This window comes from Crinia signifera, chromosome 4 (assembly GCF_055691185.1).
Source record: "Crinia signifera chromosome 4, ASM5569118v1, whole genome shotgun sequence".
NCBI lineage: Eukaryota > Metazoa > Chordata > Amphibia > Anura > Myobatrachidae > Crinia > Crinia signifera.
In genome coordinates this window covers 109447945-109475098 of record NC_139220.1, presented here as the reverse complement: position 1 = coordinate 109475098, position 27154 = coordinate 109447945, and the positions used below count along the sequence as shown (strand labels likewise).

General features: G+C 44.4%; 1 protein-coding gene across 3 annotated transcripts in view; it reads left to right on the top strand.

The window, feature by feature from the left end:
* Positions 1 to 27154, top strand: part of APAF1 (apoptotic peptidase activating factor 1) — a 90372-nt gene that overhangs the window by 47204 nt on the left and 16014 nt on the right. For all 3 annotated transcript variants that reach the window (XM_083182196.1, XM_083182195.1, XM_083182193.1), the window contains exons 16-21: positions 3985 to 4110; positions 4655 to 4804; positions 5397 to 5525; positions 15305 to 15430; positions 16986 to 17105; positions 26193 to 26318. In XM_083182196.1, the coding sequence (XP_083038322.1) occupies positions 3985 to 4110; positions 4655 to 4804; positions 5397 to 5525; positions 15305 to 15430; positions 16986 to 17105; positions 26193 to 26318 (777 nt within the window). The remainder of the gene's footprint in view (positions 1 to 3984; positions 4111 to 4654; positions 4805 to 5396; positions 5526 to 15304; positions 15431 to 16985; positions 17106 to 26192; positions 26319 to 27154) is intronic.

The following is a 27154-nucleotide window of genomic DNA, read 5'->3' as shown; positions in this document are numbered from 1 at the left end:
CCGTATATAAAGAGAAAGACAGATCCGGATACGAAGATCAAGCTTTCCTTCCAAGTAAAAGATTCTCTTACGTGGTGGACGAGTGCAGAGCTGCTAAGAAGAGCAACGTCCCTGAGGCTCCCGCAGTTTCTGGTAGTCACTACGGATGCAAGTTCGCTGGGCTGGGGAGCCCATATGACCAGTCTGACGACTCAAGGAGTGTGGTCAAAGAGGGAGAGTCAGAAGTCGTCCAATTGGAGGGAGACAGAAGCTGTCTGGAGGACGATCAATTATTTCAAAAAGAGAATAAAAGGAAATCACTTGAGAATATTCCCAGACAATACCACGGTGGTGGCACATCTCAACCACCAAGGTGGTACAAGGAGCAGAGGCTTAATGACGATAATCACAAAGATTATGGTATGGGCGGTAGAAAACGTTCCGTCACTAACAGCGGTATTCGTGCCCGGGAAGGACAATGTCCTAGCAGACTTCTTGAGCAGAACAGAGATCTCGCCAGGCGAATGGGAACTGAATGCGACTATATTCCAAGAAATCGTGAGAAGATTCGGCCTTCCAGATATAGACCTGATGGCCACATCCTCCAACAGGAAGGTCGAAACATTCTTCTCAAGATACTATCTCTACCAGACCTCTGCAGTAGACGCTTTTTCAGTACGTTGGACATGTCGGCTGGGTTACGTATTCCCTCCGTTCCCTCTAATTCACAGGGTTCTGAAGAAAGTCATAGAGGATCAGGTCGAAGTAATTATGATACTCCCCTTTTGGCCAAGGAGATCGTGGTTTCCAACAGTCCTGAAGTTGGCCATACAGGAACCCTGGAATCTACCCATCATTCCGGGGCTCTTACATCAAGGACCAATAGTACATCCAAATCCAGAGATACTATCGTTAAAGGCATGGAGATTGAGAGGGGGATATTGAGGAGTCAAGGTCTGTCAGACCAAGTAGTAAGGCTACTTCTTAATGCGAGGAAAGAGGTCTCATCGTTAGTCTACTATAGAGTGTGGCAGGCTTTCATTCGATGGAGAGGTTCCGATGTGGACATTAGTCTCTCGTCTACGGCCCAAGTACTACAGTTCCTGTATTTAGGATTCGAGTCGGGCTTAGCCAACTCTACTCTGAGAGTTCAAATATCAGCGTTGAGTGTACTACTAAGTAGAAGACTATCAGAAGACGACCTTATAAAGAGATTCTGCAACGCAGTAAAAAGAATGAGACCAACAGTCAGGTTGCTGGTAGCTCCGTGGGATCTGAACTTGTTGCTAAAAGCGCTGACAAAACACCCATTTGAGCCTTTGAATGAAATCTCTCTAAAATATATGAATTGGAAAATTCTGTTCTTAGTGGCTGTCACTTCCGCAAGAAGGATCAGTGAGCTTCAGGCTTTGTACATTGAAGAACCATACCTGAGGATACTCCCAGATAAAGTGGTTTTAAGGACTCATCCTGATTTCCTACCGAAAGTCGTCAGTGCTTTTCACCTTAATCAGGAGATTACTCTTCCTTCGTTCTATCCAGATCCTAAAGGGGAAATAGAAGAAGAGTGGCATACTCTGGACTTAGTGAGAGGTATCACTATTTACCTACACAGATTGGCGGATATAAGAAAATCAAAGAATTTATTTGTGATCTCCGATGGTCCAAGGAAAGGGATGTCACCTTCCAAGCAGACGATGGCGAGATGGATTCGTGATCTTATTACTTATGTTTACCAACAGGAAGGTCAGGAGGTTCCATCTGTTATAAAGGCACACTCCACTAGGGCCATGGCGACGTCGTGGGCGAAGAAGGCTCAAACCTCGATTAAAGATATCTGTAATGCAGCCACTTGGAAGTCGATGCACACTTTCTCCAGGCATTATGCGCTGGATGTGTCGAAGTCATGTTTTGGGGAGCAAGTTCTTAACAGTGCTCTGGTTGATTAAATATATTTTTTTTTCTGGCATGTATTGTGTCCCTCCCTCTTTCTGCTTTGGTATATTGTCCCAAGGTCTTGGCTGCCATGGGGATCGTAGAAGAAAGGTAGAATTATACTCACCGATAATTCCTTTTCTTCCTAGAGATCCCATGGCAGCCATTAGTTGCCCGCCCCTTGTGTTTTTTTTCAGGACCTAAGGAAGGAGACACTCAAAAAGACAAGGATGAAGGGGTGGAGAGTCCATTTATACAGGAAGGGGGAGGTCCTAGAAAAAAACAACCTGTCTATCTGAAGGGAGAGGGATGAAATCCCAAGGTCTTGGCTGCCATGGGATCTCTAGGAAGAAAAGGAATTATCGGTGAGTATAATTCTACCTTTTTATATGAGCCTTCGCTGCTGCTGCAGGGAGAGATGGAGAGCGGTGCAGCTGCTTCTATGGGGAGAGGAGCAGAGTGCAGTGCAGAGCACGCTCCCACTCCCCTCCTGGTGTCCCCTCTAGCCGAGTGGACATTTGAAATATTGTGCGCGCTGTTGTTGTGCGTGACGTCGGGGGAGCACGCCGGGCGCCGGCACCACATGATTAAAGGGGGGGGGGCGGGCTGAGGTGAAAGCGGGGAGAAGAATTGGAGCGGAAGCTGCAGGGGTGACAGTCATTGACAGCTGGGCAGAGAGCAGGGGGCTGCCCGGCTGTATTCAGAGCACTGCAGGTCACGGCTGTTTGAAATAATACCCCTTTCACAACAGAAAATGCAGGGATTTACCCGGGAATATGGTCCCAGGATCATGCAGGGACATTCCCAGGCTGACCCCTTATACACCAGCCTAGTCCCTGCATTTTCTGGTGTGAGAGGGAGAGACAACCACTCCCCTCTCCCTACCCCCCTTTAACCAACAAGCCATATCTTCGGAACCAACTGACCCATTTACATGAGACCACTATCATATTGAAGAACTTTTGAGTTGGCTTTGAATGATTTTGGTCCCGTGAAACTGGGCTGCCCTCAAAGAACATGAACAGTCATGAAATTACATTTAAGAAATGAAAAAAGAAAAACGGTTTAACCTCAATATCCCTGGAATCAATTAACCCATATGGATCCAGCCTGGTATCAGATTGAAGGCCCAGCGTTTTGGGTTCGACTGAAATCAACCTCGAGCTTCAGTGATGCTGAAGGGGGAACTGGCAGCCGTTGAACTGGGTGGGGGTCGGAATTAGCGGGTCCCATGTTATCCTATAGGGAAAACGTTCCAGCTTTGCCTGGCCGTATCTCCGGTTCCCAGGGGGCTAGAGACACGGGGCTGGTCTCGTTGGAAAGCCCCATCCCTCAGCTACAAAATGGGCTAATGGGTGGTCCTGTGCACCCCCGGACCACCCCCTAGATTCGCCTATGATTGAGGCTAGTGTATATGGGTCATTGTGATCTGCCTATCCAGTTTCATTTGTATTGGTGGAAGTCCAGGTGTACTGCACATATGTATTTGATGATGGGAAAAAAGAACATATCCACAATTCTAGCTGCTTCTTAGATGGAACAGTGATACTTAGCGGGAGATGTATCAAGCCTTGGTTGGATACTTTTTCTCTGTCCAATATTTTATACATCTTCCCTCCAGTGTATTAACATCTTTTCATGGTGTATTAGAACACTGTCAAACTTGGTACAATAGAATACCAGTAAAGCAGTATGTCATTCACAGGCTGTGCAAAGTGAAAGTCTCTACTTCAAAATTCATTCATCCTTGAATGTAAAATCTATTCAAAGGAAGGTGATTTTATTTTAAGGAGTACTTTTTGTACTGTGCAATGCGATGCCCGCGGGAGCGCACATCGCATCGCACGCTGCTATCGCAGTGTGTATGGGGGCCTTTACCTGATTTTTATCATTTTTGCTATCTTTAGCGAATTATCATGAAAACTAAATTTCTGGAATTTAAAGTAAAATTTAACCAATGTTATTTTTTTTTGCCTATTTGCTTTGAGGTTTGAAAAGTGTTGTATAGAAATTAAGCATAATTTAAAGGAATAAATAATAACGAGCTCACTTATATCTTTGGATATACAGCTGTGGGACACTGATCAGAAGTACTGTAAAAATACACTTTTTGGTCACTCAGACTATGTCAACCATTGCAGATTTTCACCTGATGATAAGTATTTGGCCAGTTGCTCTATGGATGGCACATTAAAGGTAATTTTTTTTGGAATTTTTATGAGGCTTTTGGAACATTACTTTCATATTTAGGGGGGTATGCAATCTCCGTCGAGCATCTCCCGTGGAGGAGATGCTCGACGGGCCCTATTCAATGCTGTCTTCCCCGACAGCATTGAACAGGGTTTCACTGCAGAACGAGCCCGACATCTCTAGCTGTCGGGCTCGTTCTGCCGAGAACAGCCGGGAAGTGACGAGCTGCCGGCTGCAGCTCGTCACTTCCCGGCCGCAACTCGCGGCCACGCCCCCTTCTCGCCGCTCGGCGGCCGGGACATTGAATCCCGACTGCCGAGCTCCAGGCGAGCTAACCGAGAACGGGACAGGGGCACGGCTGTCGCGCTAGCTCGACAGCCGTGCCCCTGACATTGAATACCCCCCTTAGAATGTAAATATAAGTACACATTTGATTAGTTTTATTACCTTTTTTGTATGTTTTTGGTTTTACTTCGACCGATTTTTGTTTTTGTTCTGGCTAATTACTAGTACAGAATACAGCAATCTAATAGTATTTTCCTCTCTATAGCTCTGGGATGTATCTTCCGCAAATGAATATAAGTCTATTGATGTGACAATGTCTTTCCAAAACAATGATGAGTCCCAGTTCCTGCTGAAATGTTGTTCTTGGTCTAATGACTGCTCCAGAATCATGGTGGCTGCACGTAATTACCTGTATGTAAGTGTGCCTTTACAGCTTACCTATGATGCATATATGAATACACAGATCTGTTTGGAGGACATTCTTTAAACCTGCATAAATAAACTCTAGCCCTAGTTGTTGTTGTTTTTTTTCCATTTTTTAATTTAAGGAATTAGTAATGGAGAAATAGGGGTCTGTCCTTTTAGTTGCGCGTGTGTGTGTGTGTGCATTGCCGCAAAGTTTGAAGGTCGGCAATGGCTTTCAGTACAGTTGCCATGGACTGTCTCCTGACTCCTGATACCCATGTTCCCTATTTTAAGCCACCCACAGCTCTTCTAACAATGTTACTGAGCTGTGATGATCCTCTTGCAATACAATATTTGGTCCATTGTCTATGTACAGTATCAAGGTAGGTATGGGGCCACAGACTGAGACCACAACACGTGTAACCCAGAACTGGCAGACACAGACAGATATAACTTAGAGGTTATACATTCTCCTGTGCAAGCCATAATTAAGTAAAGAAACATTTTTTTAATATTAAACCTTCCTTTATTTGTATTTTGATTAATGTTCCTTTCTCCATTTGCAATGCAAATATAACTGACATATTTTTCACACAATACAGATATTTGACGTTGAAAGCGGTAATCTTGTGTCTGTACTTGAGGCATGTCCGCAGACAACCATATTATACTGTGACTTCTGCACAACCAATCAGATTGTAGCAATGGCCTTGTCACACTATGTTGTCCAGGTAATGTTTCTCTTTTAATCTAATTTGGAATATACAGTATTTAATAAATCATGCTTGAGAAAATGATAACTTGGTGTTTGTGCTAGCCTGGCCTGGCTGTGATGATGCCTCATAGGGCCTTATTCTAGTTTACTCTTAGAGGCAAATTCCTTCTTAAATAGACAAAACCATGTGCACTGCAGGTGGGGCAGATATAACATGTGCAGAGAGAGTTAGATTTGGGTGGGGTTTTACTTCAAAGTGAGATCTATTTTGCAGTGTAGAAATAAAGCAGTCAGTATTTTCCCTGCACGGAAACAAAATAACTCACCCAAATCTAATTCTATCTGCACCTGTTATATCTGCCCCCCCCCCCCTGCAGTGCACATGGTTTTGTCCATCTGAGAAAGAATTTGCCTCTTGAGGTCCATACACACTAGGCGACTATGCCCAGCGTGTATGGACAACGATGATCGCTATCATCGCTGGAGGGGGAAAGCCGCTGAGTGCATACACACTCAGCGGCTTTCCCATTGCCCGGCGCTGACGGAGGGGGGGGGGGGGGGCGTTGCATAGCGCAGCGCTATGCAAAGCCGTCCTGAAAGCCGCTCATCCGCTGGTATAACCAGCAGATGAACGACTTTCCCGGTGATGTTGTGGGAGCGCGCAGCAGCGCTCATCGCTGGGGCATACACACTGGGCGGCTTTGAGCTGAAAGCCGCTCGAACCTCCTGTTTTGAGCGACTTTCAGCTCAAAGTCGCCAAGTGTGTATGGGCCTTAAGAGTGAACTAGAATAAGGCCCTTAGTGACAGATCCGATGCACCATATACCAATACAGACGATGCTATATAAATGTTTTAGTCTGTATTTTATAATTTGCAACTGTAAAAATCAAAAACAAATCCTGAAATGTGAGTACTGCATATGTAACAGCTTATTTATTGCCTGGAGCCAATTTGCTGGATGCTGACTTTGAAGGCAGTGGGTCCAATCACAGGTGTAAATGTGTTCACTAGGAAATTCTAATTACCTGCAGATGCAAAGATCACAAGATTGTACATGTCTACACCAATAGCCTGTGCACCTAGTTTACATCATGTACAATTCTGTGCATGGTTTATAACATATTTTTATATCTTAGTTGGCCATACATCAAAATGACATTGCACCCAATCATACAATCTCAATGCAAGATGGATTGTATGCAGATTGTGTGTACACAATCATACAATCACACAATCTTCCAGCCTCGGGAGATTGGAGGATTGGTCCTCTGATCTGAGGTGCTGCCCTTCAGATCAGTTGGGATTGAGAGCAGATTGCATGTGCTTTTAAGTACATGCAATTTGTCTTTAGATGGCTCATACAACCAGGGTCATGTGACACTCCCTCCCTGACTAGCAGATAAGAGAGGTTCAGCTGGCAGTGAAGATGCTGGGAGACGCAGAAGTTTCCAAGTGGCAGACGGGCGGGCAGGTGAAGAGAGTGTTGGACAATTCTGTCACTACTCTGAAAACCGTTTTCAGAGGATTGCTTCATTAGGGCTATTTAATAATGGCATAACACAGCAGATGTGAGCAAATTGGTAATTGCTGGCAACCTGTAAATAAAAGAACTGTATTTCTGGTACTCCTATCATTTTGATTCTAGTAGGCCAGCCCCCTATTTAAATGAAGCTTCAATCATACAATCATGCAGCAGATGGATTGTATGACAGATTGTAAGTACATTGTGTGTCCAAAAACCACCAAGGACTGCCTGGGAGTTGAAGGGAAATTGGACATAATCATAGTTGTAAGACCGGTCTTTCTGATGTATGGCCACCTTAAATGCAGTTACTTGTAAGGAATCCAATAGTGGGTGATCACGAATTCGCACAAAACTATTCATGGCCACATAGGGCAGCAAAGAAAAATTTGTGAGAATTGTAGCATAGCGCAAGAGATGCTATATGTGGTGCCGTGCCAGCATTTTAATGCCGCTTCCCTTCACTTGTAATTGGATTCCCTCTAAAAAAAGATGAAGCCAAGAAAGTAAAAAGAAAATACAATAACACAATCATATAATATGTGAACAAGTGAATCGTCAGTCAGCCAATTGGAAGCATTTAGCTAATGTTGGTGGCCGTCATTCTCACAGAATCGGCATGAGTTTTCACAAGACTCAGGAATCCACAAGCAATACGGCTTTGACAGACGTAGTTGCGTATCTGTCTTGGTAGGTCTTCATATGTCCATAATTCCCCAAGAATGCCCTATGTATCTTCCGTCCCCATGCAGTTGCAACTGGGCAGCATATTCATATACATCTATGCATCCTATATTTTGAGCATGCAGTTTGTGCAGGTCCCTATATAAAAGTAATATAAGGATCAAGAAAGCAGCCAGAAAGTTGAAACCAAACAGCAAAGTGTTTTTGAAAGTTTATGGTAGGAATATGGCACTTTCAGATGCTGATGGTGAAAATACTCTTAGGGGGATATTCAATCTCCGTCGAGCATCTCCTGTGGGGGAGATGCTCGACGGGCCCTATTCAATGCTGTCTTCCCCGACAGCATTGAACAGGGTTTCCTGGCAGAACGAGCCCAACATCTCTAGCTGTCGGGCTCGTTCTGCCGAGAACAGCCGGGAAGTGACGAGCTGCCGGCTGCATCTCGTCACTTCCCGGCCGCAACTCGCGGACACGCCCCCTTTTCGCTCCCCGGCAGGCGGGACATTGAATCCCGCCTGCGTGTTCTCGGTCGAGCTGACCGAGAATGGGACTGGGTCACGACGGGCGAGCAAGCTCGCCTGCCGTGACCTGAAGATTGAATATCCCCCTAAATCTGTGTGTTTATTCCAATGAGTCAAGGCATAAAAAAGTAAAATTCATATTTGTGCACTGAGCTAAGATATCTTCATTTATGTATTGGAGCAATTAAACCCCCGTTTCGGCAGAAGATACAATTGATCTGTCCAATATCTCACTGTTGTCTGTCACTGATGGGCACTGCAACACTTGGGAGTCTTCATGGAAGTTCTGCTTCACAACTTCCCATTAGTCCTATAATTAAATCCCCATGATGAGGTTATCTGGTAGTGGCAGCTAATCCCATAACTTTGTCCAAGATTATGCAAAAACCTCTATTTAAATGCAACATTTATTATATTTAGTACTGTTTGAATAGTGCACCTGCATTTATTCTGTGTGTGGCACTACAAGTCTCAGCAAGGTAGCACCTCTCATCACATATAGCAGGTTATTCAAGTTCCTTCGGTCCTCCATGAATTTGCATGGGGGACCGATGCTGCCTGTCTGCAAATGCACAGGTGCGTTTGTGCGCATCTGCAGACGTAGGGTGTATGCACCTATGGAAAACTTTTGGTTTGCCGAGTGCACGCACCCATGACGGCGTGAGGGGGCGGAGAAGGGCGGGGGCACCGGGCTGCCCCATTATCATGTGGGAGCGCCCAGCATTCCATGGGCATTCTCATGGTAATGAAGCGGTGACGCGGGAGCAGGGGGCTGGCAGCTGACATCACCGGATGTCAGCTGCCTGCCCATATCCGTCCCAGTATGCATGCATATGTAAGTGACTTAAAAGTCACTTTTCTATGCGTGTACCTTCCACATCTTTCGATGGTCACCGACCATCGAAAGATGTGGGAGGTTACCCGCAGGCATACAAATGGATGTTTATGCTAAACATCCATTCGCAGCCTGTGCGGTCGAACAAGCCCCGCGAGGGGGAGTTCACAGTCTTGCGAATCAACCAGAATAACCCCCATTCTGTGTGCATTCTAACCACTGTGTAAATCAGTTTGGGTATATTGCCCATCACTAATGTATCTTTTAAAGACATTTGAGTGCTACAGTGTTGAGATTTTTTTTATTCCTGTAATTAACAGGAGGACAATCACAGGTAAGAAGTCATTTGAAGGGGGCGTGGTTTGGTCGAGTGCAGGAGCAGACGTGTTTGGCGTGGGCTCTGATATTATCCTGCGATATATCCTGTATTAGGGGCGGTGGATATCCCACTCCCTTACACTTACCCTCCGGAGCCTGCCCTGCCTCCCCTGTGCCCTCCGTGGCTCTCCTGCGTGACCTGAGAGACTTGAACTACAGTAGCTACTTGGGCCCTTTCATCCTTGGCTGCCGGGCGCCATCTTGACTTCCTCTTCTACAGCTGTTCCATGGGCGGCCCTGACCACCGACGGCGCCTGTAGTGCTGCTGAGGCAGTCGTTCCACCGCTGAGAGCCTTCTGCAGTGACTGCGCCTCTCACCGCGCTGGAGATCCATTTCTGCGGCTTGCGCTCGACATACCTGCGTGGACGCCGGGTGCCGGCGCCATCTTGGTGCGGCTCCTGACTTCCATGGACGACGAGCTCCGGAGACCCTGGTGACTGAGCTCCTGCTCTGCCTTTTCCCGAGCATCCGCTCTGTATGAAGGAGGTGAGGACCGCATCCTGCTGCTGTTTCGTGATCCGGTAGCGTCAAGTGCACTGTGACACTTCTGCCGTCGCTGCTCCTCCAACACAGAGACTCCAGCCTAACATCTGGAAAGCGACCCCATCCTGTATGCAGGCTTTAGCTGCCTGTTAAGTGACGGTACTTTAATTCCATATACTCTTTTATACGTGTGCTGCATTTATGGTGCACAATTATAGTTGGTGGTGTGCTAGCCACCACCATCATATTCTGTGGTTAATTTATTACCACTAATTTGTTTATCTGGGTATTTTACATGTGATTATGGAATCTTCTGTACAAGCTATCCTGAATGCAGTACATGCCTCCTCTGCCAGACTCCTCCTTCAGCTGGATAAGACTCGGGAAGGTATCTCATACTCTCCAGCTAATCCTGAACGTTGTGATACAACTGCTGAGGATGTTAATGCTACACCACCTGCCATGAAGCCCCTGTCTATTTCTACACCTGATCCTGATCTGAACGAGTATACCGCTGTGGGAGTGCCCAAATTGAAGAATGCGTACTACAATACTCCTTTGAACATTGACTGTTACCGCTTCCCCTCAGGCTCCTTTTTTGCTGATTGTACCTGCGATACAACACTGGAATTTGACAACATGTATTTGCATATTTTTATATGCCTATGACCGTTGTTTTCCTGATATCCTCGGTGATAGTCCTTTTAGGCCAACCATGCTTCCCCAGGGATCTGAAAAGTGGCCAGATTAGAGCTTTGAAAGGAGACGCAGACTTGGCCTGATTAATGATTACAGCGCCTCTGTCCAATTTCTCCTATCAATATAGTTTCTTGCTCAGCACAGAAGTGTGTATTTGACCTGGCGAATCCATATTGCGGTTATCTTTATTGTAACACTGTGATAATGTCCCCATATACTCTAGACAGGATGATCCTGCTCATTTTAGGGCCATTGACATAGCCCCTGTCAGTTCTCCGATTTGTAATCCGCATTAGTTAGTTAGTTGGGTGGGTGGGTGGGTGGTTGGGGTAAATTAGAGTTTTTGGCAAGGATTAGCTTAACTTTGTGTTAGCTAAAGGCCACTGATTTACTCCCCCCTACAGTATATTGTAGTTAGTGGGGTAACGATTAGTGTTAGGTAGCGTAGCTAGTTGGTGGGGATCCAGGTATACCTAGAGTTGGGGTTAGGTCATACAGGGTGGGGGGATATGGGGAGGTTTAATTTGGGCTTAGTGGGTTGTTAGGGAGATTTGATTCTATGTTTAGGATGTAGTATGTGGCAAGGCAAGCTTTTCATTTGCTTGCAAATTCACTACCCCCTTTGCTTTTTTTCTTGTTTTCCTTTTTTCTTCTCCTCTATGGGTGTGTATATGTAGTGGAGTGGCTGCACCTATACTTTAAATGATCTAAAACTTCAATAAAAATCACTCAATTTAAAAAAAAAAGAAGTCATTTGAAACCAAGCCCAATATCATTCTGAGGATGTGACTGTGGCAGATGATTTTTATTTTACATAGGAATATGGTAACATGCAGAGCTCAGATACTGAGTGAAAGGGAGTATAATCCCCTATAACACTGAGCAAGTTTCTTATTCAATAACCGCCTCAGAGGCAGTAAATTAAATAATACAGCGTCTCTATTTTCTACTACATCTTTTATGTTGCTCTGTAAACGTCCTGCCATGCTGGGAAGACAGTGTTACTGTCTGCAGTGGTGTGTGGTTTTACATTGTCATTTTGGAGATGTGCCGCGGTTTCCGAATGTCATCCTGACATTAATTAGCAATTCACCTGCTAGCGTCCCCATGTTCTATTTGCTGTAGCTTCTGACAATGCAGTTACTCTATGCCAAGGTCAGTTATTGTATGCTTGCTCTCCTGCATAGCAAGCCCAGCGAATAGTCTCTGTGAAAGCCTAGTTGCAAATGGTAAAAAGGCGCACAGTAAGTGTAACAAAGTGGATCCGAATGATATTTAATAAAACTGTTTTGATTTTACAGTTTTTATTTGTTGACATTTTTACATGCTAAAATTGACAATAAAGGTCCTTTTTGGACACAGTTGCAAGAAAAAGTATGTGAACCCTTTGGAATTACCTGGATTTCTGCATAAATTGGTCATAAAATGTGTTCTGATCTTCATCTAAGTCACAGCAATAGACAAACACAGTCTGCTTAAACTAATACCAAACAATTATATGTTCTCGTGCTTTTATTGAACACACCATGTAACATTCACAGTGCAGGGTGGACAAAGTATGTGAACACCTGGATTTAATAACTGATTGACCCGCATTTGGCAGCAATAACCTCAACCAAACATTTAAGGGCCCCTTAAGGTGCCCATACACGTTACAATTATTGTTTACAATATTGTATACAATATTGCATCTCATCCGATCTCGGTTTTGCGATGAGATCAGATGAGATGAGATCTAGTACAAAAAGAATGTGCAGCACATACTTTTTGTACTAGATCTCATCTCATCTGATCTCATTGCAAAACAGAGATGCGATGAGATGCGATATTGTATACAATATTGTATACAATAATTGTAACGTGTATGGGCACCTTTACACTTGTGAGATTTTGTGAGATTTCATCCAATTTGAGTCAATTTATCTGACGAGATCTGATGTGCCGTCTGACAAAATCTTATGTGCCTGATGTGTAGGACACAATCCACAATCCCGTGCCATTGAGTATAACCAAGAGATTGGAAGAGATTGAACCTCCTGCACATAGGATAAATCTCGAGTCAATCAGGTTCAATTTGTTGAGACAATAAGTTGACAAGTGTAAGGGGGCCTTACTCTAGCAGCATATCAGACCTGCACAACGTTCAGGAGGAATTTTGGACCTTTCCTCTTTACAAAACTGTTGCAGTTCAGCAATATTCTTGGGATATGTGGTGTGATTGCTCTCTTGAGGTCATGCCACATGAACTCTATCGGGTTGAGGTCAGGACTCTGACTGGGCCACTGCAGAAGGTGTATTTTCTTCTGTTGGGAGGTACTTTTTCATGCAACTGTACATAGATTTTTATAGTGTAAATATGAGTGTCTGTATTTTGCGTGCAGTTTATATCTAGATTGCTCTCACTCCTTATGAGTGTTGGAACATGTGTGGGCAGTCATAAGCTTAACACGGTGCAGGTGTATTCATGTAAGTATAGTTCACTCCATGAGTTGCAACATGATTGGACACCGGACCCATCCCCATATATGATTCTTAAAATTGGGTACAAATTAGTAGATCAACTGATCTGCAGGTATATCTGCAGACGGGTCGGGCAGTGTGTTCTCTATAAACATAGAAACATAGAATTTTATGGCAGATAATAACCATTTGGCCCATCTAGTCTGCCCCTTTTTTTACCCTTCAGGTAAACTCAACCCTTTTTAATCCTTATTTCTTTGTAAGGATATTCATATGCCTATCCGAAGCATGATTAAATAGTTCGCTTCCCAATCCGTTGGGACTGACATCCCAAATGGGCGGGCGCATTTGCACTGAGCTGTCAATAACTGATGGCTTTTGGCGTGGCTATACAGGCGGTCAGCGGATCGCCTGTACACACAGCACGATGCGCCGATATATCTTTAGATCAGGCTGTGTAGCACAGCCAACGCGATTATGTGAATGATGCCGTTCACAGATATATTGATGGTGTGTAGGCACTTTTTACTTTTGATTGGCTATCTGCATATTGACCTCTTTAGCTGACACCACTTAATTCAGTAGCATTGTGTCTGTATTATATCCAGTTGTGGAAATCTATTCACATTATATATTTGATATACTTGTAAAAAATATAAAAATTGTATAATTTTCTTTTTTATGGGAAATGCAACCCACAATTATTAATTGCTGTAAAGATCTTATTCTCTTGTATATAAAGTGTCATAGGTACTTGTGTATTATCTGGGCGCCCATCGCATCACATTGCATACCACTAATTAAGGTATGCAATGGGACCCGATTTCCGGGCGCACAGACCCGCACTGTGATAAAATATCGCATCGCATCGCATTGCATGCCATTACAAATGTCATGCGATGCGATATTAAATTGTACAGGCACCCTGATGGGTGATTACTTTTGTTAAATGGACCCCCATTGTTAACGCCACCCCCACTATCAACGCCCACCCGAAGCGTGGCAAACGGCGGCGGTACGTGTCCTCCGACCTTTTTCATACCCCCACTATCCACGTCGGTGTGGAGCTGATTTTAGATAGTGTGGCGAGCGCAGCGAGCCACCGGGCCCGAAGCGTGGCGAGCGGACGCGGATTACATGTGAAGTAATCCGCGTCCCCTCGCGGGGCTCGCCACACTATCTAAAATCACGCCGACGTGGATAGTGGGGGTATGAAAAGGTCGGAGGACGCGTACCGCCGCCCCTCTCGGGCTCGCTGCAATCGCCACACTTCGGGTGGGCGTTGATAGTGGGGGTGGCGTTAACAATGGGGGTGCATTTAACATAGTAATCACCCATCAGGGTGCCTGTACAATTAAAAATCTGGTCCAATTTGGTCGCATCGCATGCAATCGGATCGCATGCGATGCAACCAAAACTATGTTGTGCGATGGAAATCTTGGGCGCCCAGATAATACACATTATAACATTATAGTATTGAGCATAGTTATGGTGTGTACACATGGTACAATCCAGCATGAGATTTTGACGATCTAGTCAAAATCGCACAGGGATTGCATGCAGATCGCAGTTGTTTTTTTTTTACCTTGCTCTCCTGGGACAGCACAAATCGAAACCAAGATAGACAGGGCAGCAATGACTATATAGTGGAAATCTAATGCAGATAGCATGAATTGTATGTACTGTAAATAGCACATGAGTTAGCAAAGATTGTATAGCAAAGGAATCTCACCATGTGTACACACCATTAGGGTAAAATACCTCCCAACATGACCCATTCCAGGAGGGACACAATGATCTGTTCCTGGAATTCCCTGTTAATGTAATTTTTAATTGATTTTTTTTTTTTTTTTTTTTTTAAAGTGCTTCAACACAGGTGATAGTAATGAGAAATTAAGAGGGAAACCTAGGAATAGAGTATGTTTTCCCTCCTGGAGAGGGTCATGATGGGAGGTATCGGGTAATGCAATTTTCTCTGCTATATATTTATCCATAAGCATACAAACGTCAACACCTTCTGAATATTAATACTTTTTGAATACTTTTTTTAGTTAGATGCGAGTTACATGTTACACAACATAAACATGTAAATGCACCTAACTCTCAATTACAACCATAGTCTTTACAATGTATATTGAGCCTTGAAAGCTCTTGTACCAGATTCTTCACTTGTGCTAAATCAGCCTAGTAATTACAGTGTGTCTTTTTCAGCTGTGGGACATAGACTCCAGGAAAAAAATAGCAGACTTCAATGCACATTTAAGTTGGGTTCATTGTGTCCGATTCTCTCCTGAGGGGTCTTCATTCTTGACGTCTTCAGATGACCAGACTGTGAAGGTATGTTACCCTATTGAAAGAGTTCATTTTGAATTGTGTGTTGCGTTATTCCAGAACGCTAATATAATTTTGCATTCTAAAAAGTTATCTACCTAAAAATAAAATTGGACCATGTTTAGTTTTCTGAGCTTTTCCCTACCACAGCCAAATGCATTGTTTTATTCAGTAGGCTCCTCTGGTTGTGTTCATGGAACATGGGTAAATGCAGGTTTTCTAGAGGGGGGGTTTCCAAATTACTCATTTTAGTATGAGTGTGTCCAGGCTATTATTTGCCTACAAAGTGTATGTAATTACTCAGGCATATACAGGTAGATTCAGTATGTGTGACTGTCAGATGTTGGCAGTCAAAAGACTGATAGCTGCATCTTGCTGAAGAGAAACACGATGGGCTGGTTAGGTCCGACGTGGGCTGGGTAGGTATGCTTCCCCCTCTTCCCTTACTCTCCTTATCCCTCCCTACCTGCAGCCTAGCCCTAACCCCCATACCGGCATCCTTATCCTAATGCTCCCCGTTAGTCCTTAACCCTCTCCCCTCAGTGCTTAAACCCGTCCCCCTTTTTTAGTGCTTAACCCTAATTTAGCCCCTAACGCTACGACACCCAGCATACTTACAATTGTGATACTGTCTTTGGGGATTCGGGACTCGGGACACTCCACTGATGTCTGAATCCCGGACTGGAGTTTGATTGCAGGCATCCTGATCACCGGCATTGTAACTGCATCCCATACAGGGCCAGATATCATGGTAAAGTGTAAAGGTGCACACTTACAGATTTATCTGTCCAATCTATCTGTTGGGAACAAAAACCTTGAAATGTATGGGAGCAAATGACAATCAAAAATGTGTAATCCCAAACATTGGAAAACAAGATCATTACTCAAACAAATTGTTTACATCCATCTTATATACTAAATGTATCCAAGCATATGTTTTTTTCTGTTTTCCAGCATTTGGGAGTACATGGTCATTTGCTCCCATACATTTTCAGGTTTTTGTTCCAATCAAATAGATTGGACAGATAAATCTGTAGGTATGTACCCAGCTTTAGTTGCTGCAGTTGGGCTAAAGTTTGGTACAATTTTTTTAAACAAAAACTCAAAGTACATCCCTAATAACTAAGATAAAGAGTAATGGGCCCTACACACATAGCGATATTCAGCCACTTTCTAAACGATTTTACATTATTTTACTAAACCGTTCAGAAAGTGTCTGAATATTGCTGTGTGTGTAACCCAGTTTCCACTTGGTTGCACTGTAGCGCCTCCCAGTACCTCACATTACCAAGATGCACAGCACTGATGGATGCACCATCATTATTCTACTGCATCTTCACTTAACTATTTTACTTTTGGTATTTCCTAAATAATATTATAGAACTATATAGGATCGTCAATGTATTGTGCAACCACCAAATTTTCAACTTTAAAGATTCATTCTATCTTTATAAAAAATTCTTTATATGGAAGTCCTACTGATGTAATGTGTAAAAAGGCCTCTATATAACACAAAATATCCATCAGCAATTGTATTTCCTTTTTTTTTTTATAAAAACAGCTCTGGGAAACGAGTAAGGTGTGCAAGCAGTCGGTCACTATCCTAAAGCGGGAATTTGATGTAGCAGTCAGTGAAGATGCAGTATTGGTTTTAGCACCAGACAAGGAAGATCGCTTACTTGTGAGTACTTGGTAATAATAAGATTTATAAACACATATGATATATCTTATCTGAAAAAGAATTGTGTACAAATTTTAAAAAAAGCCAAAAAGAATGTGCTTTATTGCTGCGGGTCAGTGATAAGCATACATAAATTTTTTCCTACAGTTACTTTGAGCAGTTCTGCTAAACAATTTAATGGCAAGAGGTTGGCTGTATACCCAAGTAGTGTGGGAAGATAACCACAATGCTTTCTAAATGTGATTTAGTTTACCAGTAAGCCATAACATTAAAAAACACTGACCAACGGGTGTGTGGACTAGCGGTGTATGGAATAGGAAGTGCCTGTGCTGCCTCCCTGGGCCATTAATCCTGATTACCCTCGTGTACCTGGCTGCGGAGACCCCCGAATCACAGCAGGACACTGGGGCTCCATCTTTGTTGTGGAGCTGTGCCATAGGACCCGCCACTTGCCGATCTTCTGGCTCCTCTCCTACCCGGGCCCTGCTATGGAATTGCTGCTGTTGGCCTCCGGAGTGTGGGACAGAGGTGTGCTCTGTCCCACAGTTCTTGTGCTCCTGCTGCAACCTGATGGCTGGGAACAGGCCGCATCGTGGACGCCGTCGCCATCTTGGATGGGGCATCCTGAACTGCTGCACACTGCCCTCCTGACAGTCTGACTCCTGCTGGGCTCTCTGGACCTGCCTGACCACTGCTTGGATCCTAGTGCCTGCTGCTTGCTGCAGTGAGTGAGTCTTCCCATTGGTAAGCCTATTCTGCCTAGCTGCTGCACCTGCTCCCAATCTGACTGTACCTACACCCTACAGATATCTGCCTACGTTGCTGTGCCTGAGGCAGTTGTGCTTGACTAAGCTGTGTGTTCCTGGGGTCCAGGGGGGACAATGAGAATATTTGTGGACAGGGGAATTTTCCATTGGCGACCCTATCTCTTTGACTCCTGCTGTTCCTTTGTTGGGACTTAGATTAAATTATAGGGCCTCATGGTCGGGAAACATGGCACACCTGCCGTGGCATGGTTGGCAAAGTTTGCACGGGGGGTTCAGACCCCGGCTTCCTCTGCTTCCTCCTCCCCACCTCACCTCTATACTGTACCTCTCCCTCCTTTCCTGAGATTGCTGAACCTCCTGAGGTGACCATGACACAACTTTTACAGGCGGTCACTGATTCTGAAAAGTGTCTGACTGACAAAGTTGCTGAAGTGCACATTGAGATTTATTTTATAAGTCAGGATATGCAGAAATTAAAGGATCGTGTTGGGGACACAGAAAATCGTATATCTACTTTGGAAGATTCATATACACCTCTTCCTAATCGTATATCAACTGTGGAGTCTCAAATGTCGACGTGTCAATCCAAGCAGTCAGTGAAGATGCAGGACAGCTTCGCAGAAATCATGTCCAATTTGCGGGCCTCCCGGAGAAGGCTGAGGGTGCGGAACCAGATCAGTTTCTTGAATCCTGGCTGATATCTTTGTTTGGGAAGGATGCATTTACTCCTCAATACGCCCGTTGCCTCCGGGTGCACAGCCCTGGGCATTAACAGCAATGTTCCTGCATTATAAAGACCGTGATGCTGTTCTCCGTCTTGTTAGGGTGCGGGGTCCTCTGGAGCATGATGACCTTAGATTTGCTGATTTTCAGGACTTCTCTGTGGAGGTCCAGAGGTCCTGTTCTCAATTTACCCATGTCAAGCAACATTTATGTACTCTGCAGTTGGCTTACCCTGCCCAGCTTTATACTCCATGATTTACCCTGCCCAACTTTGGGTGATTGCAGGCAACCATACCCATTTTTTTGATTCATCACAAGCTGCTTCGACATGGAATGATATGCAGCTGGCCCGCATGCTGCTCCCCCTTGAATATGCTCCAATTTGTTTAATACTTTCTTTTCCAATGATTGTCTTCAGTATTTCCTTGTGTTTTATAAACTGTACTTTGCCATTTTTGTTTGTTGCTGATGATAAATGTTTAGTATTAGTAACTATTTTACCCCTTGATTAAGTACAATGCAGAAGATAATGTGTTTTGTTTGCTGCTCTAGGCGTGCTGGTTATGGGGGTTTCTTTTGCTGGCTGTTACTGGGTTTTTTTTTCTCTTCCCTTTGTTGTTTTATGTAGATTGACTCTTTGGGCAGTATTCAATGAGGCCAATTCGCCATGTTTTATGGCAAATTTGAGCTATTTTCGCGTTGGAAGGTGATTTTTTTGTGTCAGAAAGTGAATCACCCTACTCAACGTGCAATTCTCGCCGTCTTTCTAAATGATTTTCGCCGTGTAGCAAATCGCCATTTTTTCATGGTGAAGTGGAATGTGAACTTTTAAAATATTTTAAAAGTTGTAGTTTTTTGGTGTCAAAAAATCAGGAATTTTATTCTGTGAATGGGCATGTTATTTTTATTCATGTGCTTATAGCACATGAATATATGTTTAATTTAAAAATTATTTTTTTTTTTTTTACACATAACAGCCAGCAGGGGGCCCGGAGCCGAGAGCCACTCATTAGATATTCATATATTCACTGCTCCCGTTCATTACATATGCACGATCAGGAGCAGTGAATACCCGGTCCCCTGCTGGCTCTCCCAGGGGGGCAGCTTGTGCTGCCTGGGTCCCGGGGAGCCCTCCTCCCCTCCACATGCGTTCTGGGGCAGGCAGGGAGACTTACATCTCCCTGCCTGCCGCCTTCCCCCGGCTCCCTGCAGGATGCTGCAGGGGTTAAGATTCGCCGTCAGGGGCAGCGAGCCCCTGCGACGTTGAATATGGGGATAGCAGAGGGACAGCGAGGCTCCGGAATACGGCGACAGTGCAGCGAATCCTAAACAGGATTCGCTGCACGCCGCGATTATCTTCATTGAATTCTGCCCTTTATCTGAGTTTGATTTTGCTATGTTAGGGTTCAGGTATACTTTTGTTTGGGTGGGTATATAGGGTGGGATGGAATGGGTTTTATTGTTTTTCTTTTTTGTATCTTCATTTGTATGCATTTCTCATTTTGAATTTGTTCTGTGGGGGTGCCTGGGAGGTGTATTGATGCTGAGCGTTTACGTTAATTTGACATTATGGTCCATTCTGGACCGTTACATCATGAACATCAGAGGCCTTAATGACCGGATTAAGCGCTCTAGGGTCCTGTGGCAATTGAAGGCTCGCTCTCCTGGTTTGGTACTGTATGTCTCTTAGAGACCCATCTCGCTGCCCGGGTGACTGTTAATGACTACACCACTGTCTCCTTTGCTCTGGGGCGGGGGACTAGACAGGGCTGCTCCCTATCTCCTCTGTTGATTGCACTTGCTATAGAGCCGTTGGTCTTGTAAGGGCTCCCCCAGTGGGGAAAGGGTTTAGGATTGGGGATAGAGAGGAGAAAATTGGGTTGTACGTAGGGTGGCCAATCCCGGGATTCCAGGATTGCCCTGCGCATGCGCAAAACTAATGCTGGGCAGCGCTGAGAGACCAGCTCAGACACTGCCTGGCTGCTCCTTATCCTGGTGCGTTGCTGTGACCTGATGGCAGAGGTCACACTGTGCAGGCAGCCTGCTGCTCCACGCCTACCAGCCACACCTCCGCCTGGTTCTCTAGATCACCACCACTGAGTCTTTCGAGCACCGCCACTGGGCCTCCCGACCAAAGCCGCTGGGTCTCCTGAACACCGCCGCCCAGGTACTGTAAGTGACAATGGTTTGGGGGGACAGAGGGGGATTAAAGTTTGTCATTATATTGACAAACTCAATCCCGGGATTAGGCATTTTTCAATCATGACCAGTAAAAAAAAAAAAAAAAACACTGACCAGTAAAGTGAATATCATTGATTGCAGAGAAAAGAACCAGTATGTGATGGGCGCTGGTTTCCTGTTTGCTTCAGTAGTATCTCATATGTGGGAAATATATGAAAAATAAACATACATAAATTAGTGATGTATGTGTATTTGATCAACACAAAGAGAGAGAGAAATTCCCAAATGGATATTGTACCCTCACTCACAGAGTGTAATGGGTGTACAGACACATCAGGGTATCTTTAAACTTCATAGACCACCTCCATGTAAGATAGAGTGACAAAAAATTAGATCGTACCGTACTCACATGTACGATCACAGTTGTAAGCGCGTAAGGGTATCTTTTGGAATCCCACAAACGATAATTGGAGGTTATGTCAAATGTCTACAACCGTCCCAGATCATCAAAAAAAGAAAGAAAACATTCTCTCTTATTAAAAGTTTTATTGTGGATAAAACATAGATGATGTGCAGGGTGCAACCTGTACCCAATAGGTGTGTTCACTGCACAGCTCCTCTTTACCAACGCGTTTAGTGTCTTGCAAATACGACCTATTACTGACCACAAGAGGTTGTAAGTGGTGGTCAATAAAAAACGACAAGTTCGACGTTATGGAGTTGGTCCCAGCGATAATGGGGCGACCCGGGGGCTCTGTGAGACTTTTATGTACTTTTGGTAATAAATAAATTACCGGCACAGAGTAATCCTCTTTTATTAAAAAATCTGCTACCTCGTTAGACAAGGTCCCCGTTTCAGTATACGTTTCAGTGTACGTGGAAATAAGGTTTTTTAGGTTTTTCAGTACCTTTTGAGAGGGATCGGTTCTCAATTTTTTGTAAGTTTTACCGTCAATTGTCTGAATACCTCCTCCATATATTTGGCTCTATCTAAAATAACCCCCCCCCCCCCCGCGCCTTTATCGGCGGGTTTAATGATGATCTCAATATTTTTTTCGAGACCTTTCGTTCTTTGGTGGACAGATTGTGCTTGTGGGCTGGGAGGTTGTCTTTGGGCAGTATTCAATGAGAAAAGTTCTCCGTGTTTTGTGGAGAATTTGTGCTTTGTTCGCCTTGGACGGAGCATTTTGCTCTCCAAAAGCGAGCAACCCTATTCAATGTGAAATATTCTTTCTAAGTGATTTTCTCCGTGTCTCTCCGTGTAGCAATTCTCCATCTTTTGATGGGGAGCTGGAATGTGAACTTTTAAACTAAAAGGTTTTTTTTTTATTTTGGTGTCAAAAAATCAGTTTTTTTTTCTGTGAAGGGGCATGTTATTTTTATTCATGTGCTTATAGCACATGAATATATATTTAATTTTAAAAACACAGTGCAGCCAGCAGGGGGCCGGAGCGCTCGAGCCGCTCATTACATATTCATATATTCACTGCACCCGATCGTTAATATGCACGATCGGGTGCAGTGAATACTGGGTCCCCCGCTGGCTATAGGGGGGGGCAGCCTGTGCTGCCTGGGTCCCGGAGAGCCCCCCTCCCCTCCACATTCCTCTGGAGCAGCCAGGGAGACTATAATCTCTCTGGCTGCTTCCGTCCCCCGGCTCCCTGCCAGCTCCCTGCCGCGGACGCTCGTCCGCTGCAGGGGTTAAGATTCGCCGCGAGTGGCGGCGAGTCTTCAATACATTGAATAGTGGGAGCAGGAGGCTCCGGAACATGGAGAGTGCAAGGAGAGCGAAATAAAACGCTCTCCATGCACGGAGAACTTTTTCATTGAATACTGCCCTTTGAGAGAACGAATCTCATCATTGACAAAAAGGATAACGGAAGTGACGTTCCGCACATTAATGCGGGTCACTCGCATCCTTAGGCTAACTTCTAGCGGCGGAAATGACGCACTGTGAGTGGCGAGGGGGAAGCGGCGGAAGTGACGTTTGCATCTCAGATGCGTGTCACCCGCCGCTTCCTGATAAAGAATGCAGCTTTTCCTTGGTTTCCTACTATATAGCGCAAGTGCCGAATCCCCCCTAAAATGGAGGAGTTAAAGTGAACATATACAATGTGATCATATTATTAGTATTTGTTTGTAAAGCCTTATATACCGATTCCCAGTGGTATACTGGGACTTCCGGTTGGACGCCATCCCCTTTACTGGGAGGGACCAACATGATTAAGCCATTGGTATAAATACCAGCACTAAGCACAACTGCTCTCCAGCCTTGAGAAAGACAGCTCACCTATCGAAACGCGTTGGTGGAGAGGAGCTGTGAAGTGAACATACCTGTAACACCTGATTGGCAGTGGATGGCCATACTCTGCCTATTCAGGTATGATTCCTTTTCTGTTTTGTAACACCTATTGGGTACAGGTTGCACCCTGCACATCATCTATGTTTTATCCACAATAAAACTTTTAATAAGAGAGAACGTTTTCTTTCTTTTTTTTGATGATCTGGGACGGTTGGAGACATTTGACATAACCTCCAATTATTGTTTGTGGGATTCCAAAAGATACCCGTATGTGCTTACAACTGTGATCGTACATGTGAGTACGGTACAACCTCATTTTTGTCACTCTATCTTACACGGAGGTGGTCTATGAAGTTTAAAGATACCCTGCTGTGTCTGTACACCCATTACTTTGTGTGAGTGAGGGTACGATATCCATTTGGGAATTTCTCTCTCGCTTTGTGTTGATCAAATACACATACATCACTAATTTATGTATGTTTATTTTTCATATATTTCCCACATATGAGATACTACTGAAGCAAACAGGAAACCAGCGCCCATCACATACTGGTTCTTTTCTCTGCAATCTTGTCTACAAGAGGCTCCCGGTGAACCTCTTTTTCCAGTGTACGGCTGCAGAATTGCGGCTTTGCGTCTTGGGACTATTTCATCCTTTCTTTTGCATATTGAATACCATTGATTATCTTGTTACACTGGCACCAGTCAAGGGGTGGGATATACAGTATTATGTAAGGAACAGTTCATTCTTGGAGTTAATGTGTTGAAAGCAGGAAACAGGGGCAAGTGTAAGGATATGAGCGACTTTGACAAGGACTATATTGTAATAGCTAGACAACTGGGTCATAGCATTTCCCATACACAACAGGTGTTCTCAGTATGCAGGGGTTAGTAAATACCAGAAGAGGTCCAAGGAACTACAACTGGTGAACTAGCAACTGGGTTTTGTGTGCGCAAGGCTTATTGTTGCATATGGGAAGCAAAGGCTAACCCATCTTGTCCTATCCCTAGCTACTGTAACACAAACTGCTGAAAACCTTAGTGCTGTTTGTGATAGAAAGGTAAAAAAGCTTGATATTTATTTATATGATAGACAGGTGTCAACACATACGATGCTTGCAGAGCGCTGCATAGGCACAGACCGGTGAGACTGTCAATTCTGATCTCCGCCCCCCTCTTTAAAAGCCTACTATTATGGGCACGTGAGTATTAGAACAAAACCATGGAGCAAATGGAAGAAGATGACCTTCTGTTGAATGATTTTATGTTTTACATCCTGTGGACAGCCTGGAGCTGATGGTAGTGACCTCTTTCAGCAAGATAATTATTTTGTTTCTCATGGTCTGAGAGTCCTTCTGATGCATTTTGGCAAGCTCCAGGCCAGCTGCCATGTGCTTTTTACGAAGGAGTAGCTTCTGTCTGGCCACTCTGTGGCTTTGACAGAGTGACCATCGCTTCTTGATCACCTCCCCCAATCGTTCAGTTTAGAGGGCCGGCCAGCTCTAAGTCCTGTTGGTTCTGAACTTCTTCCATTCATGGATGATGGAGGCCACTGTGCTCATTGGGAGCTTCAAAGCAGCAGATATTTTTCTGTACCCTTCCCCAATTTGTGCCTCGAGACAATCAGTCATTAGGGGGTATTGTGTGTAGAATTATGAGTGAAAAATGAATTTATTCCATATTGGAATAAGGCTGTAACATAACAAAATGTGGAAAAAGTGAAGCGCTAACATTCCGGATGCACTGTAAGCACGAGCCATTGAGGTGGGGACCTCCCAACTTAAAGGATCTATTGCTATTGTCTTGGTGTCATTACCACAGGACACCTTTTGGAGGTCCCATTGGAGTCTATGGCTTGACTGCACAAGGGACCTGATTCTGGTTCACTTGCAAATGCAAATTATCTCTCCCTCATGGACAAAACCATGTGCACTGCAGGTGGGGCAGATGTAAAATGTGCAGATAAAGTTAGATTTGGGTGAGTTATTTATTTCTGTGCAAGGAAAATGCTAGCTGCTTTATTTTTACACTGCAATATAGCTATCAGTTTATAAAAACTTCACCCAAATGCAACTCTCTGTACATGTTACATTTTGTTGCTAGTGAACCAGAATCCCACCCAAGGTGAGGCAAGGGGGATCTACACAATATTAGTCGGGTGCTTTTAATGTTATGGCTGATGGTTTTTCTATTTATGAAGTCTCAAATGTACACCCATGACACATATCCCTCTGCCACCCCCACTCTTCCAAAAAAAAGTCCACAATATTTAGTTGTGACAGTAGTTCCTGCATACTAATGGTTCTCAACTTCACTCCTCGATTACCACTAAACAGGTCTTGTTTTCAAGATTTCTGTCGGTGGGATAATTACTGACCTAGTACAAATGACAAATTGTGTATGATTAAGGAAATCCAGAAAACATGACCGATTTGGGGTACCTCAGACTGCAGTTGAGAGCTGTTTACCATTTTCTGACCAATTAGTTAATGTATTTGTACTTGTCATGCAAATTGTTAACAAAATATTAACAATTTAAATTTGAAACTTATAGAGAGATGCTTCTTTTTCTCAATTTAGTGATCCATTCTGAATTAGGCCCAAAGTTTAATACTAATATTTTCCCCAAGCTACTCTCTATATCCTTGTTCATTGGTTACTAGTTTTGAAGAATAAAAGCAATTGGAGCTCTGACTCGGGTGTCTGAAAACCTTTTCATTTTTTTATATAATTTGCGAATCTTGGTACAGCCAGCCTTCTGTATGTGCGTTGTACAAATCCGAGTCTCTGAAAAGCTATAATCACATTTCCATAAATTGTAGCACTAACTGAAAAGTACTGAATGTGTGACACGATGGCTAAGTGGATAATCTTGTGGCTCTTATTTATGCCTGCTAACATATATTCATACTGTACATATATTTGTCGTAGAAATGGAAGGATGTAAGATTGTTATAACGGATATGTCTTCACCCTGGGTATTTTTATATTATTACCTTGTGATTTTTTTTTTTTCTTCTTGCTTACATTTACAAAACATAAATTTTGTAATTGATCATGCCTAGCAAGGAGGTAACTGATCTGTCTAATAATATTTTTTTTATATATTGTCAGTTAATTGATGGAAAAACTGGAGATGTTGTTTGTCAAAGCAGCAGACAGGAGTCCAACTTAACATGTTGCTGCATGAGTTCTGACCAGCACCTGGCAGCTGTTGGTAGAGAAGATGGGTGTGTCCAGGTAGGTCCGCTCTCTGAGCATGTGTGTTTATTAAGCAGATGTTCTATCTGGGGGAAGTGTTGGAGAGGGCCTGTGTGCAGACTATGGCCCTTATTCTGATCGGTGCGGATATATCCGCGTGCGTTCGGCCCGCCGATGTTTTGTGTCTGCGCATGTGCAGAGGCGTCTCTGCGCATGTGCGAGCGGGGCGTACGGCCAAATCCCGCATGATATGTGAACACTCCGAACAGGGGGTGGAGAGGGGCGTGAAGGGCTATTTGGGCTCATTACCATATGCATACGCCCCGCGTTTCATGGGAGTTCCCATGAAAACGCTGGGCGTACGTATGGTAATGCGGCCGTGACGCACGTGTAGGGGGCAGACATATGACATCGTCGGATGTCAGCTGCCCGCCCAGATCCCTGCTTTTGCACGGAAAAATGTCCGTGTGGTCTGAGGTTGCGGGTGCTGGTGGAGCACACGGTCCTGCATTCGATGGTCTGCGACCATCGAATGATGGGGGAGGTTCCCTTAGATGGAGGAGGCGTATTCCGTGAAAAATACACGTGCGGTCCGTTCGGACAGCTTCTTACCGCATACGGACGGAGTTGGCGATCCGTATGGAAGGCGGGGTTTCGCACGCACGGTCCTGGCCGCATAATCGGCTCCGGCCGCACCGATCAGAATAAGGGCCTATGTGTGGGCCCCCTCCTCTTTGGTAGCAAGTAGACAAGCATGTGTAAAGCACCGGTAAAATGGCCACGGCAGCCATTTTTCCATTGATTTATGTCTGCAGTGCCACCCACCACCGCCTGACTCTAGAGGGGTAAGTGTAACTCTACTAGTTACCAGTCCA